This window comes from Podarcis erhardii (genome assembly GCF_964252035.2).
Source record: "Podarcis erhardii genome assembly, chromosome: 5".
Lineage (NCBI taxonomy): Eukaryota > Metazoa > Chordata > Lepidosauria > Squamata > Lacertidae > Podarcis > Podarcis erhardii.
Window position 1 is genome coordinate 32708585 of NC_138509.1, and position 12581 is coordinate 32721165.

The 12581-nt window shown below is 43.3% G+C and overlaps 1 protein-coding gene across 1 annotated transcript; it reads left to right on the top strand.

Annotated features, from left to right (window-relative positions):
• The first annotated feature begins 1754 nt into the window (after positions 1 to 1754).
• Positions 1755 to 8703, top strand: CISD1 (CDGSH iron sulfur domain 1). The gene is made up of 3 exons (XM_081862016.1): positions 1755 to 1903; positions 6345 to 6550; positions 8294 to 8703. The coding sequence occupies exons 1-3, from the start codon at positions 1873 to 1875 to the stop codon at positions 8381 to 8383; spliced, it is 327 nt and encodes a 108-aa protein (XP_081718142.1). The 5' UTR covers positions 1755 to 1872; the 3' UTR covers positions 8384 to 8703.
• The last annotated feature ends 3878 nt before the right edge of the window (positions 8704 to 12581 follow it).

A 12581-nucleotide genomic window follows, 5' to 3' on the forward strand; every position in this document is an offset into this window, starting at 1 on the left:
TAAATAGCTGCCTAATAATCAACAGTACTGCATGGCAGACAGACAATCAACATCTCCATTAAGCAGCCTTTCCCATCCTGGTACTATCCAGATGTTTTGGACTTGATAACTCATCAGCACCAGCCAGCATAGCTTGATGGTGAGGGATGATGGGAGTAGTAAACCAAAAATCTGGAAGATACAAGGCTGAGGAAGTCTGCTATGGAATTTCTGTGTGCCATGTATCTGTAAAGCAGAACCTTTTACAAGAAAGAGGTAGCAGGGCTACTTGGAACAAAATAATAAATATGAGATTTCATTCTGAATATATGCAAATTGCCATTAAAGGTAAAGGTAAAGGGACCCCTGACCATTAGGTCCAGTCGTGACCGACTCTGGGGTTGCGGCGCTCATCTCGCTTTACTGGCCGAGGGAGCCGGCGTACAGCTTCCAGGTCATGTGGCCAGCATGACAAAGCCGCTTCTGGCAAACCAGAGTAGCGCACGGAAACGCCGTTTACCTTCCCGCTGGAGCGGTACCTATTTATCTACTTGCACTTTGACGTGCTTTCGAACTGCTAGGTTGGCATTAGGTCACCACAATAGTGAAACCATAGATACCACTATCCTGCACACTACACAACTGTTACTGGAAGAATGCATAGGCTATTCTACCGATTTTCTTTATTTTTCTTTTTGCTGCATGTGTGTGAAAGTTGGGGTTGTTCAGCCCATCCTCACCAGTTACATAACAGTAGATCTCCTTTCCAAATAAGCTGGGTATACTAACAACTAAGTATTTTTTAGGATTGCAGCCCAATATCCTATGCATGTGTATGTGGAAGCAGCACTGAATTCAATAAAGCTTACACCCAGGCAAGTGTTTCTGATGTTGCATCTTAAAGGCACAGGCAACTATAAGTTAGGGATCTGGAACTGATTTTCTTTCTTTCTTTTACACTTTTATATACCTTATGGTAAATTGTGGGTAAGAAATCTAAATCAATAAAATAGAACATATGGCGCATCAAAGGCCCCCTTCCCTGTTGTAAGTAAAGCATGGAAACCTGTCAGCAGCAGAGGACCTTCTTGATGAAGAAGCAATAGGCAAGCCAGGTGAAAAAGAGGAAAAATTAAGGGAAGGGGCTGTAGCTCAAAGTGGTAGCCCATCGGTTTTGCTTGTGGAAGTTCTGGGGCATCTCCAGGAGAGCCCCACCTGAAAGGAAATTCCAACATGTTTGCCTTTCTGGATGACAACCTACGCCTGTTGGAATCATCTCTCCTCTCAACTTCTTAAGGGTTTCGAGGACCAGTGGCAGCAGGTGCCCCTCAAGACTGGTAGGGTGTAGGTGGACCTGGAAGCAACTCTGCAAGAGCAACACCGAGACTAAGCAGCAGCAGGAAGAGATGGCAGGCAGTGCCATCCCATGGACTGGTTGCAAGCAGGAAGGCAGGCGCTTCGGTTGGTGGGGCAGTGCCCTCTTAGCCTCTGCTGTCCCCTTTGGCACCTGTCCCCCAAATCTTTCCCGGCTCATTTATTCAGCTGCTTCTCGCATTTGCAGCATTTATGCTCAGGGTGGCCTTGACTGTTCTTCCTCCTCCCTTTCTCCTTTAATCCTCCCGACTACCCCCGAGGTCTCTAAGTCTCCAGCCGCAAGCGATTTTACCCCGACCCCTGACCTCCTTCCACCCTTCCCGCTAGAGCCGCGCTTGGTAGTTTTGCAGCGCTTGCTCCGCCCCTTGAAGCAGAGAGGCCGCCCCCGGCCGGCGCCATGTTAAAAGCCCTGGCGCGCAGGCGCGTCGCCGCCGGGTGTCACTTCCCTCGCCCCGCCTCGCGTGCCCTTCGCCGGAGCCTCAGAGGGTGGCGGCGCGGCGTGCGTCCGGGGCTGCAGTCATGGGGCTCGGGTCGAATTCCTCCGTGCGGGGTAAGAGCTTGCAAAGGGGGGGGGGCGTTTAGGGGGGCGGGTTATGTGGGGTTTCTCCGTGGTTCCAAAGCAATTCTTTCCTCCCTTTGACCCGCGTTGCCAACCGAGAGAGAGACCTGTTACCTTCGCGCGGGGCCGTGTGTGCCATGCAGCTCTCTTCCCCCCTAAAAACAGGCGCATCTTCACGGCCGGGGAAAGAGAAAGGCTCCAGGAATGCGGCGCCTGCAACGAGGCGGGCGGGGCATAGTCTTTTTTTAATAAAGTGGCCCCAGCCTGACTGTAATAGGGGGCGAGCAATTTTGCACCTGCGACCTCTGCAGCTCCCATGGGCTTTTTTTTTTTTGCAGTGACCTTCAGCAGTTCTTTCCCCTCCAGGGCTCCGGTCGCCGCTGTGGAGCGTTGCGCTGCGCAGCAAGAGCAGCAGCGATGCCCCGAGGCTTCTTCAGCCTTCCCTCCTTGACTCATCTTAGCGGGCGTTGGCTAACCGCTCGCCTTTCTCCCCGCACCTGTTTGCTCCGCGGGAGCCCTCGGGGCGCCGCGCACTTCCGACAGTCGGTCTTCCCTGCCTGACCTCTGCCTCTCCCGCGCGCTTCTGCGCCGAGAACAAAGGAACTCGTGACTGCGCTGCAAATGCCAAGCGTCTCGGCTGCTGGAATTGTTGTCTCGGGTCTTTAAGCTGAGGCACCGCGTTCCTAGCCGGAATTTGGCTCTTTTTGGAAGGGGGCGTGGTGAAGCTCGGCCTCTGAACTGCTCGTGGTGGAAGCCCTTGAAGCTCTTGCGCGGAAACCAGCGCCTTTAACTAATACCTTTGGGGATTAGTGGGGTAGTTTTTAGTGCTCCTGCTGGGGGAAATGTAACTAGGTGTGGGTTTGAGAAAGGTTGCATTCAGGCTCCTGCTCCTAAGGGGAGAGGCTTCAGGGCTTCGTTTGCCTAAAAGTCACACTTTGATTTGAGGGCCGGCTTTTTGGTCAATAGTGAGCAGAGGGCACTTGGCACATAATCAGAGACTGGCTGGGATTCTCCCCTGTTTTTACTTGTAAGATTTAGCAAACCAACATCAACTAAGGGTTGAATTAGCAAGGATTGCTAATTCATATTTTGGAGAACTATTGCCCAGCTTTGAAAAGAAGAAAAGATTCTAAAGCAGGCTTCCTCAAACTCGGCCCTCCAGATGTTTTTGGCCATGATCCCTAGCTAGCAGGACCAGTGGTCAGGATGATGGGAACTGTAGTCTCAAAACATATGGAGGGCCGAGTTTGAGGAAGCCTGTTCTAAAGGGACCGAACTGTTCTTTGATCCTGGATAAGTAACAATCTTTCAAGTTCCAGGATCTGTAGAGCAAAACTGTCATCTTGTGATGAAAAACAGGATAAAGCAGTCAGGTGCTGTACAACAACACTAAATAAAGCACTATTGCTGTAAGAGCTGTTTTCATTATTTGTGTTATTCCCTACTCCATGTCAAGTCTCTCAATTTCAGGCCTTCTCTAAAGACACCTGATGCTCACCCACAGTTGTAATTTTTTGTAAGTGTCTCTGTCCAGCATTTTAGGCAGGTGCTTGTAGGGATCCTGACATCACATATGTTCTATAGCTCATTCCTTTTGTATATGATATTCTGTACATTCACCATAGTTCCTGATCACCCATTTTCCTTGCACCCTACAGTGCTCTTGGTCGCAACACTCCATCCTCCATTTATGTTAGTTAAGTTAAATAGTTGGAATCGGAATACTCTTGCCATATTTATCATGGTCTGCGTGATCTGTTCCCTACTATGGTTTATATGTGCCTATGGCACAGGTGTAGCCTTGCAGGTATGTAGTTAGACCCCGCTAACTTTCAACAAGTGCAGGGCATCTGAAAGTTGCAAGCTTCTATCTGTGATGTGTAGGTCCATGCTTTCCTGTGTTCTGTCTGACATGAGCTGGTTGGATTTCATGAGTGTGTAGTTATATACTGTATAGCTTTTGTTGTATTGACATGTGTGGGTATGGAGTTTGTGAGCGGTTTGCCTTACTGAACTTGGAAATAAAACTCGGCACCAAGGACTTTCCCCTATATACAAAAAGATTCAGCAGCAGCTGTGTTGCTCCACTACAGTTGGTTAAATTGAGAGTATAGTGTAACAGTTTTATGAGGCTTGCTAGATATTGACGGTAAAAACTTTACAGTTTCACAGAACTCTAGGCAGGCAGAGATAAAGAAGAGGGAGTAAATAAAATACTTTTGATGCAGATGGAGTTTCTGCCATGCCCTCCAATATGTTGCAGTTTCCAAAATGGTTGTCCATGAAGCCTTTTGCAGAGCTTAGTCTTATTCTCTGTTCAGCATAAAATATCTCTGTGTGATACGATTTTTCCAGACAATTTTTATAGGGAAAATTCTTCTGTAAATTAGGGTAATTTGCAAATGAGAAAATCTTCCATTTGCTTTAGTAAATTTTTTGATGTCCCAGATCTAGAGAATAACCTAATTCAACATGCTTATTTTACTTTAGTAGACAAAGCTAAAAACTCTGAAACTTCCAAGTTTGGCTAATGGCATCCATACTTTATTACTAATGAGCTTCTGGAATGGAACATTTTCTGCAGAAAAATGACTGGGTGTTCTCAAAACATTTTGGTTCTAACTGTAATCAGTCTTCCTAAAACACTGCCTTCATACTGCGATCACACATTGTAAACACAACTTTCTACCATGTCTTCGCTAACAACTTTATCTCTTCCCACTTCTCTTCATTTATTACTGAGCTTGAGAAGAATTCTGTGATTCTGCAAAAGCAGCCCACTGCTGGTTTTTGTTCTTAAGCTGGTCCTGATAAAAGTGTTATGGACTTGCTCATAGGTGATAGGGACAAGTTGGTGGAGCTCAAGCTTCCTACCCTCTGGAATATTTTTTGGTCTGCCTGGAATCTCTGCTAAAGCTTCTAGGGTAAATATTTTGGTTGTGTTGACTGCAACCCTAGCTTTAGTGCGGGGTGGAGAACTTCCAGCTGGCAGGCCTGATTAGGCCTACCAGGCACCCTCATTTGGCCTATGAGACTGTTTTGGCCAAGCTGCAGTAACTTTGTACCTGATGCTGTGATTTAGCTGAAAGTGTGTTTATTTGCACTGCTGATCAGCACCCTGAAAGGAACTTCTGAAGATCCAATAATTGGCTGATTGTCAGAAGCCCCTTTCAAAGCCCTGCACAAAATAGTATTTCAAGAAAGGGTTCTGAAGACCACCTAGGAGCAAAAAAGGCCAGTGGACCTCATTGTGATATCAGCTAATTGACAGATGGGAGAGATAACAATCTGGCTTGCTCGGCTAAAAGATGTTCCTACTCCTACTTTAGTGGAACTCCTGAATCAACATAATGCCTTCTGTTGAAATAACATGTGGACAAGGTATAAAGTATTATTGCACAAGATTGCATCTTCGGGGTTGCTAATCCAAACACATAAATCCCAATGTGGTCAGTGGGATTTTTAGAATTTGCTTGTGGGAAATATTTGCTTGTTTGCAAAGTTAATCACCTCTGGTTAGCCTGGAAGCTAGTAACATGTATTGTGTCAATCATAGTGATTGATGAATAGGTTGACTTCTCTTTCCTCAACAGAGTACTAGATTAATAATAAATAATAATAAATAAATGTACTGGTGACCTTATTTTTACCTGCCAGATAATATTGGAATTCCTTCTCTTCCTATGAGAACCCTTTCCAGGTTATCTCTTGTCTCAATATGTTGTTCTATGTAACTCTTTAGATCTAACTTACTTGTTTCTCATTTTGGCATTCCTTAAAGTCATGTGTTAGTTACATTTTTGACCTTTTGAAAATAGTACTTACGGTACTTGGAAATGGTTGTGCCCTAAGTTGCATAGGGAGGGGGAAGAAGTATTGAGGGTTAATCATTTCCTTGAGAAGGGAAACACGATTTCTAGTATTCCGAAGTTTATTTACCCCTTCTACTGGGTCTACACAAAAGAAATGAAGTGGTTCCTTTCCATGAGTGTCAGAACAAAAACTAAAACTACAATCGTATATTTGAACTTGATCAAACTCACGACTTGGTATAGAATAGCATTTTAGGGGTTGAATCCAACTAGGTTATACTTGGAGCTAGACCCACTGAAATCAATGGACCCATGTTAATTATGTCCATTACTTTCAATGTCTGTATTCAGAATAGGTCTAGATGTAACCCTAAGGCGCTAATCCTGTGCACACTTTGGAAGCAAAATCTTTCTGTGTTTAGTGAGTAAACATGCATGGGAAAGAGTGCTTTCCGTTTATATTCTGGCAGTTTAGGAACGCAGATTAAGCCCTACTAAATGCTATGAAGTGTGTATGAGGAGAAAATGAAAATTCTGCCAGACTGTAACTTCTCAGCACCAGTTCACACAAAAGGCCTTAGTGAGTGCTCTTTAACAATTTCTCCATATTTCTGTTTCAGTTGAATGGATTGCAGCCGTTACGTTTGCTGCTGGAGCGGCAGCCATTGGATATCTTGCTTACAAAAAATTTATCAGCAAGGACAGATGCTGTAATGGGATGGTAAATCTCCATATCCAGAAAGATAACCCAAAGGTAGTTCATGCATTTGATATGGAAGATTTGGGGGAGAAAGCTGTGTACTGCCGGTGTTGGAGGTCTAAGAAGGTAAGAGAAGAAAATGACAAATATCTTGTAACTTTTAAATTACAAATCAGTTGAACCCTCCACAGCCAAAGTACTTACCATATTTTTTGCTCTATAAGAGGCACTTTTCCCTTCCCAAAAAGTAAGGGGAAATATGTGTGCGTCTTATGGAGCGAACGCAGGCGGGAGGCTCTGCTCAGTGTTCCCTTTAAAGAGCCGCGTGGAGCGTGTGTTGAGGCTCTTCAGGGTTTTTCCACGAGGAGAGAGAAGCGCTGCCCTTCTCCCTCCTCAGGGAAAAGCCCCCAAGCAGGGCACACTCCGCACGCTGTTTAAAGGGAGCACAGCTCTTGTGGAAGCCTTAGCCGCGTGCAGCCTCTCCTGGGCAGGGGGGTGAAGGCTACCCCTGCCCGGAAGAGGCTGCGCGCGGCTATCTCATAAGCCAGGACAGCAAGTGGGATCGCTGTGCAACGAACCCGCTTGCTTCTGCAATTCAGAATATTTTTTTTTCTTGTTTTCCTCTTCCAAAAACTAGGTGCGTATTATGGTCAGGTGCATCTTATAGAGCGAAAAATACGGTACTTTTAGTTCATCACGAAGAATCAGAAGGAATAACTGAAAGTCCAATAATCGGCTATTTCTAGAATCAAAGCAATTTTCCATATGAGGAAGGTTTCCTCCTGAGAGCATATGAGTAAACACCACTGAATATTAATGTTTAAGCATTCATATTTTAAAAGGCAATTGAGAGGGGTAGGTTTTAGTGGGAAAAGAAATATTGCAACAGGAGAATAGGTTGTTCAATGTTAGAAGCAAAAAAAGGAATTATTATAGTGTAAATTGTAACAGTGGTTGTGTAATAAAGCAGAAATGTTGATCAAATATGTTGAAATACTTTGATCCTGTCCTTGTTTTCAAGGCCAAATGTTGATACTAGTCCTCAGACAAATGTATTTTATTTATAATGGCAGGAATTGAAAATTGCACTTTTTTGACGGGCCTGTGAATGCAAGTATTTTTGCAAGCCAGGCAGAATGACCCTGCTCTCCTGCCCCCCAACCCCAATGCGCTGTTTCTGGGATTCTCCTGACTCTTCAGAATAGATTTTGGAGGAGGAGAGGAGAGTGTAGAAGCCCCATTGCTGGCTTCTGCTAGTGCAGTGGGTTAGTTGAATCTAGGTCTAGGTTTAGTACGGACAAGTCTTCTGTCATATCAGCACAGGAACTGCAATACCTTCTGATGGCCTACTAAATTACTAGATGGTAGCATAGCCAAATTTCTTCAGCATTGGCTGTAAACAGCATTTAACTCTCGACCATGGTTTGTATTAATCATGGTTTGCTTAGCCAACCATGTGTTGATTTCACAGTTAAGAAAATACACTGTGACTTGGTTCTCCAAAGTGCAACTTGTTTTCTACCTGTGCTGATCTTGTGGCCCTGTTGTTTGGCAGGTACCTGGGAAGGAATAGTCAAACAAACCATGGTTAAGCAAGGCCATTGGGTTGAGAAATAATGCCAACCATAGTCTTCAAAAACAGTGATTCATAAGCCAACTACAAACCATAGCATTACATCCTGAGTTTCTTGCCAGAAAATAAATTATGGCTATCCACTGGGCTGCATTCAGATTTTCAAGTCAACAACACTTAGGCTAAACAAACCATGACTTGGTATAAATCAGGCCACTCTTAGGTTTCCTTGTTGTTTGTGAATTGCTATTTGCTATATATAAAAAAGTAAACTGAAGGCATTTTTTCCTCCCTAGTTTCCATTATGCGATGGGTCTCATACAAACCATAATGATGAAACGGGAGACAATGTGGGACCTCTGATCATCAAGAGAAAAGATGCATAAATGAGGAATGATCTGGACACCGCACAAACAACCATATTGCAGTGTTTTCTGCTCACTTGTAATTGGTGTAAAAATGAGGTCTTAAGTCATTTCACTGAAGATTTTTAGATGTGTGGTATACAGTATGCTGCAACTGATGTAATTCATGGTGTTTGCCTTGCTTAAACACTACAGTGTATGTTAGGAATGAATACTTGTGACCTTGCTTTTGTTTTGTCTTGTAAAATGTACATTCTCATTAAGTGTATTAAAAAAAAGACCTTTAGAATGTACTCGGAACTATGTATGGGAAGATAATACATTAAATTATTTTCAAATAAGCTGTTGTAAGCTGTCTTTATTGTTCACACCCACAAGCAATATAACAATGAAATGACTCATTTTAGTTGTTATTTTTTAACCAAGTGGCATATTTCTTCACCTACTTCAGACATGGTGCACTAGGAATAGGGCTTCAAAATGTAATGAAAGCATTAAAAAAAAAGACTGAATTTATTTTAAGGAAGCATTTTTGACCTACTAATAGTTGGTATAATTACTTATGAATGCTTTTGCGTAAGACATAAATAATATGAGAGCATTTTCCCCCATGCAAAATTATGTCAGCTTAAAGCATAATCCTATACACGTCTACTCAGAAATTCATTAATTAATTGCATCTTATTTCCCAATGGGTGGGTATAACATTGGATCCATAATGCAGAGTAATCCTACAGTGGTAGTGGTGGGAAATTGCATGGCAGAAGAACTACCATTTCAAAGCCCTTCTGCTTGCTTTTACAGCAGAAGGTGAAGGAGGTGCTTTTCCTGTGCCCCCCAGGTTGTTGTTTTTCAACAGGAAGGGAAATTACACTGGCTCCAGGGCTGGCATAGATTTTGCCCCCTTTCAGGGGTGCGTTGGGGAAATGAAGTGGCTTTTCATTCTGCCCCTGGCAGACTTATTTTTGGCCTCTTTGCCAACAACAGATATTTCCTCTGCCACACTGCAGAAGCCTCCACTTAGGGAGCATATAACGCCAAGCCTGGCCCGACTGCACTGGCTGCCAATTTCTGGGCCCAATTCAAAATGCTAGTTTTGACCTATAAAGCCTTAAATGGCCCAGGAACGCAATACCCCAAGAACCGCCTCTCCCCATATGAACTGACCCCACAATCATCATCTGAGACCCTTCTTCATGTGTCACCTACATAAGATGTCTGGAGGGTGGCAACAAGAGAATGGGTTTTATCTGTAGTGGCTCCCCACTTGTGGAATGCTCTCCCCAGGGAGGCTAATGTGGCATTTTCATTATATATGAAAAACATTCCTCTTCACCCAGGTCTTTGGCTAATTAAACAATCTATGGCTTTTGAAATGTGTGGCAGGGGAATTGTTTTTGGTTGTTGCTATGGTATGCATTTTTGTGTTTTTATATTGCAAACCGCCCTGTGATCCTCTGATAAAGGGCAATATAGAAATTTAATAGAAATGAATAAACTGATAACTGTACCCCTAGGCAGAGGTCAATTAAATGTACTACACAAGAATGACAATGATGTACTGCTGTATTACAAAAAGCAGGTTGAGTAAAACAAGGTCGCTTGCAGGATTTTTACATTTAAGTCTAGAAAAGTTGCAGACCGTTCCAGGCAAGAGAATTCTATTTGCACAAGGTGGCATTATTTGGTATGCAGTTTTTAAAGTTATCCGTTCTGCAGTGAGAAGGTGGCTAGCCAGCCTAATGGGAAACACCCACTGCCCATTTACCTAACAGTTGTTCTAGGGCTCCAACCAGATTCCTTGGACTCTGAACTATTGCTCTCAGTCCTACCTGTGACTATTAGGTTTCAGCAGCAAGAAAGCTTCACTCCCAACATACAGCAGACCATTAACAAAAAGTATTCTGTTTAGTAAACAATATTTTTTCTGGAACTGAGCTCTTGTTTTGCCCTGACTCTAACCCTTTATTTAGTTGTGGGCCCCTCTATGCTCTGGAGGAAATAGTAAAGGAATACAGTATTTTTTATTTTTTATTTTTTTTTGGAGTGCATAAGAGGAAGGCATTAAACACTGAGAACTCCGAGTACCACAGATAGTGTGCGTCAGTATGAGACTGCTGAGTCTACAGCACAATTTGTTCACTGCTATTGGGCAGATATTACATGTAGCCTTTTCTTGCCAGTGTGTGACTCCTTTAACAACCTTGAGTTAAATTTATGAAGCTGAATAATTAAATCACTTCTAGTACTGCAAACCTTGTGAATAAATGGCTGCAGGCAGTCATTACTATTTGGCAGCAGCCAGGGTTTCAGCATTGTAGCAACTTATGTTTGTGATAGTCCTTGTTGTCTGTTAGTAAAGCTGCAGCTTCTACTGTATTTCAAATATTTTACATGCAGAAGCATTTGTCTCCTGTCTTTTTGTTATGTAGCATCCTGGGGCGCTTACAGAAAATTTTAAAAAGATATTGAAACTATTATACAAATGCAATCAAATAAAAAAGTTGAGAGAGAATCATGAAAAGAGCAAAAAGAAAAAATTGGTATACCTAACAGAACAATTGCCTAAACAAGGCTTGGGGCACAATTCTAAGTCTAGATCTGCCAGGTTGAGTAGAGTTAGGATCCAGCTGATCAGCTTAACTCCCTTAACCTGGCTCAGCCAGACATAGGCTAGCATATCTCCTCCATCCTGGCTCAGCAGAGCCTATTGGATCTTAAGACCATGTAAACTCTGAAAAAGGGGTGTGGTGGGGGCAGGACAGAAGGGAGTGAAACCTGGGCTGAATCCTAATCACGTGCATGTTGGTTATGTGACCTAGAAACCTGGAGTAAATTAAGGCAATGAAAAGAGGGGTGTAACTCAATTTAAAGGCTTGTTTTCCCTCTTCCAGGTTAGGGCAGTTCAGCCTGGTCCTCAATGGTATTTGGATCCGGTGTACGTTTGCCGACTTAGTTTATGTTGGTTCAATTTATACCTGCTTCTTGTGTTTTAAGATTGCTCTCAGTGGTGAAAAGATGGTAAGGTGGAGTCCAGGCAGGGAGTTCCACAGCTTGGGTGCTGTTAAAGGGAAGGGCAGTATTCCTGTCAAATACACCTCCTTGATAGGACAGGTTCTTTATGTATTTTGGTCCCAAGCCATTTATGGTTTTAAACATAATATGTAGCATGTTGACTTATGCAAATAAACTAATCGGTAGTCATTGCAACTGGAGCAACAAAGTTATTGACATTAACCCTATAAAGATCCTGCTGGGCCAAGCCTCTCATAAAACAGGAAATTGGTAATTAGGAAAATCTGAAGATTTTAATCTGTTGACAGACAATTTTTTGGGGGGGGGCGTGGTTCCTTCTCAAACTGAGAGGAGATAATGCCCTTTTCTCTTCCTGTCTTCTGCTCAGGGTGTCCTGTTCAGTTTCCTAGCTACAAAGTCTCTGAATTTTATAGTGTCAGACTTGAGAACTGAACTCTTTATTAGGAAATGGAGATATATTACACATATGGAGCAAAAGCTGGTGGAAGAAACTACCCATATTTCAATTGCCATATCTTAAATGCATACTTGTGGCATAGCTTCACATGTCATTCAAAGTGATTTTACTTGCCATATTTCTGTCCCTGTTCCTCCAAGGAGCTAAGTGAAACACACAGTTCCCCCTCCCCTTTATCAGATCAACAACCCTGTGAAGGAGATTAGATGGAGATGAAGTGATTGGCCCAAGGTTATCTAGTGAGTTTCAAAGCTGAGTGGGGATTTTAACCACTCCTAGTTCAACACTCTTAACTATTCTCCCAGAGTGTCCCTTGGTCTGTTGTATGAACCTTTCCTCCATCTTGCCATCCCACCTGCAGAATCCTTGCTCTCTTGCAATATCACGGTACTTAATGGGTCAAGTAAGAAATGGTGAATTCAGGACTGTGACTTGGATGCTTTGTGTTACTAAACATATTTACTCAAAGTAAGTCCAATGGGGCATTTACAGCTTAGTAAGTGTGCTTACCAGAAATGTATCCTCTAGCTGTCTAGCAGAAGTCTAAAGGCTAAAAAAGGATACCAGTGTGAGGAGAGCAACTTTGATCCAAGTGAGACATCACTCATGGCCTTCACTTTGAGCCTTATTTAAAATCTGGAGTAGGGGGCCAGTCTTGCCTCAAACTGAGCTTTGTCAGACCAAGGGTGGGGAACCTTTGATCCTATGTTGCTGAACTTCAATTTC

Excerpts from the sequence above, each read along its gene's own strand:
- CISD1 (XM_081862016.1), top strand. The coding sequence starts at position 1,873 with ATGGGGCTCGGGTCGAATTCCTCCGTGCGGG. Across the intron at positions 1,904-6,344 it reads GTCGAATTCCTCCGTGCGGG|TTGAATGGATTGCAGCCGTT; the intron begins GTAAGAGCTTGC and ends TTTCTGTTTCAG. Across the intron at positions 6,551-8,293 it reads GGTGTTGGAGGTCTAAGAAG|TTTCCATTATGCGATGGGTC; the intron begins GTAAGAGAAGAA and ends TTTCCTCCCTAG.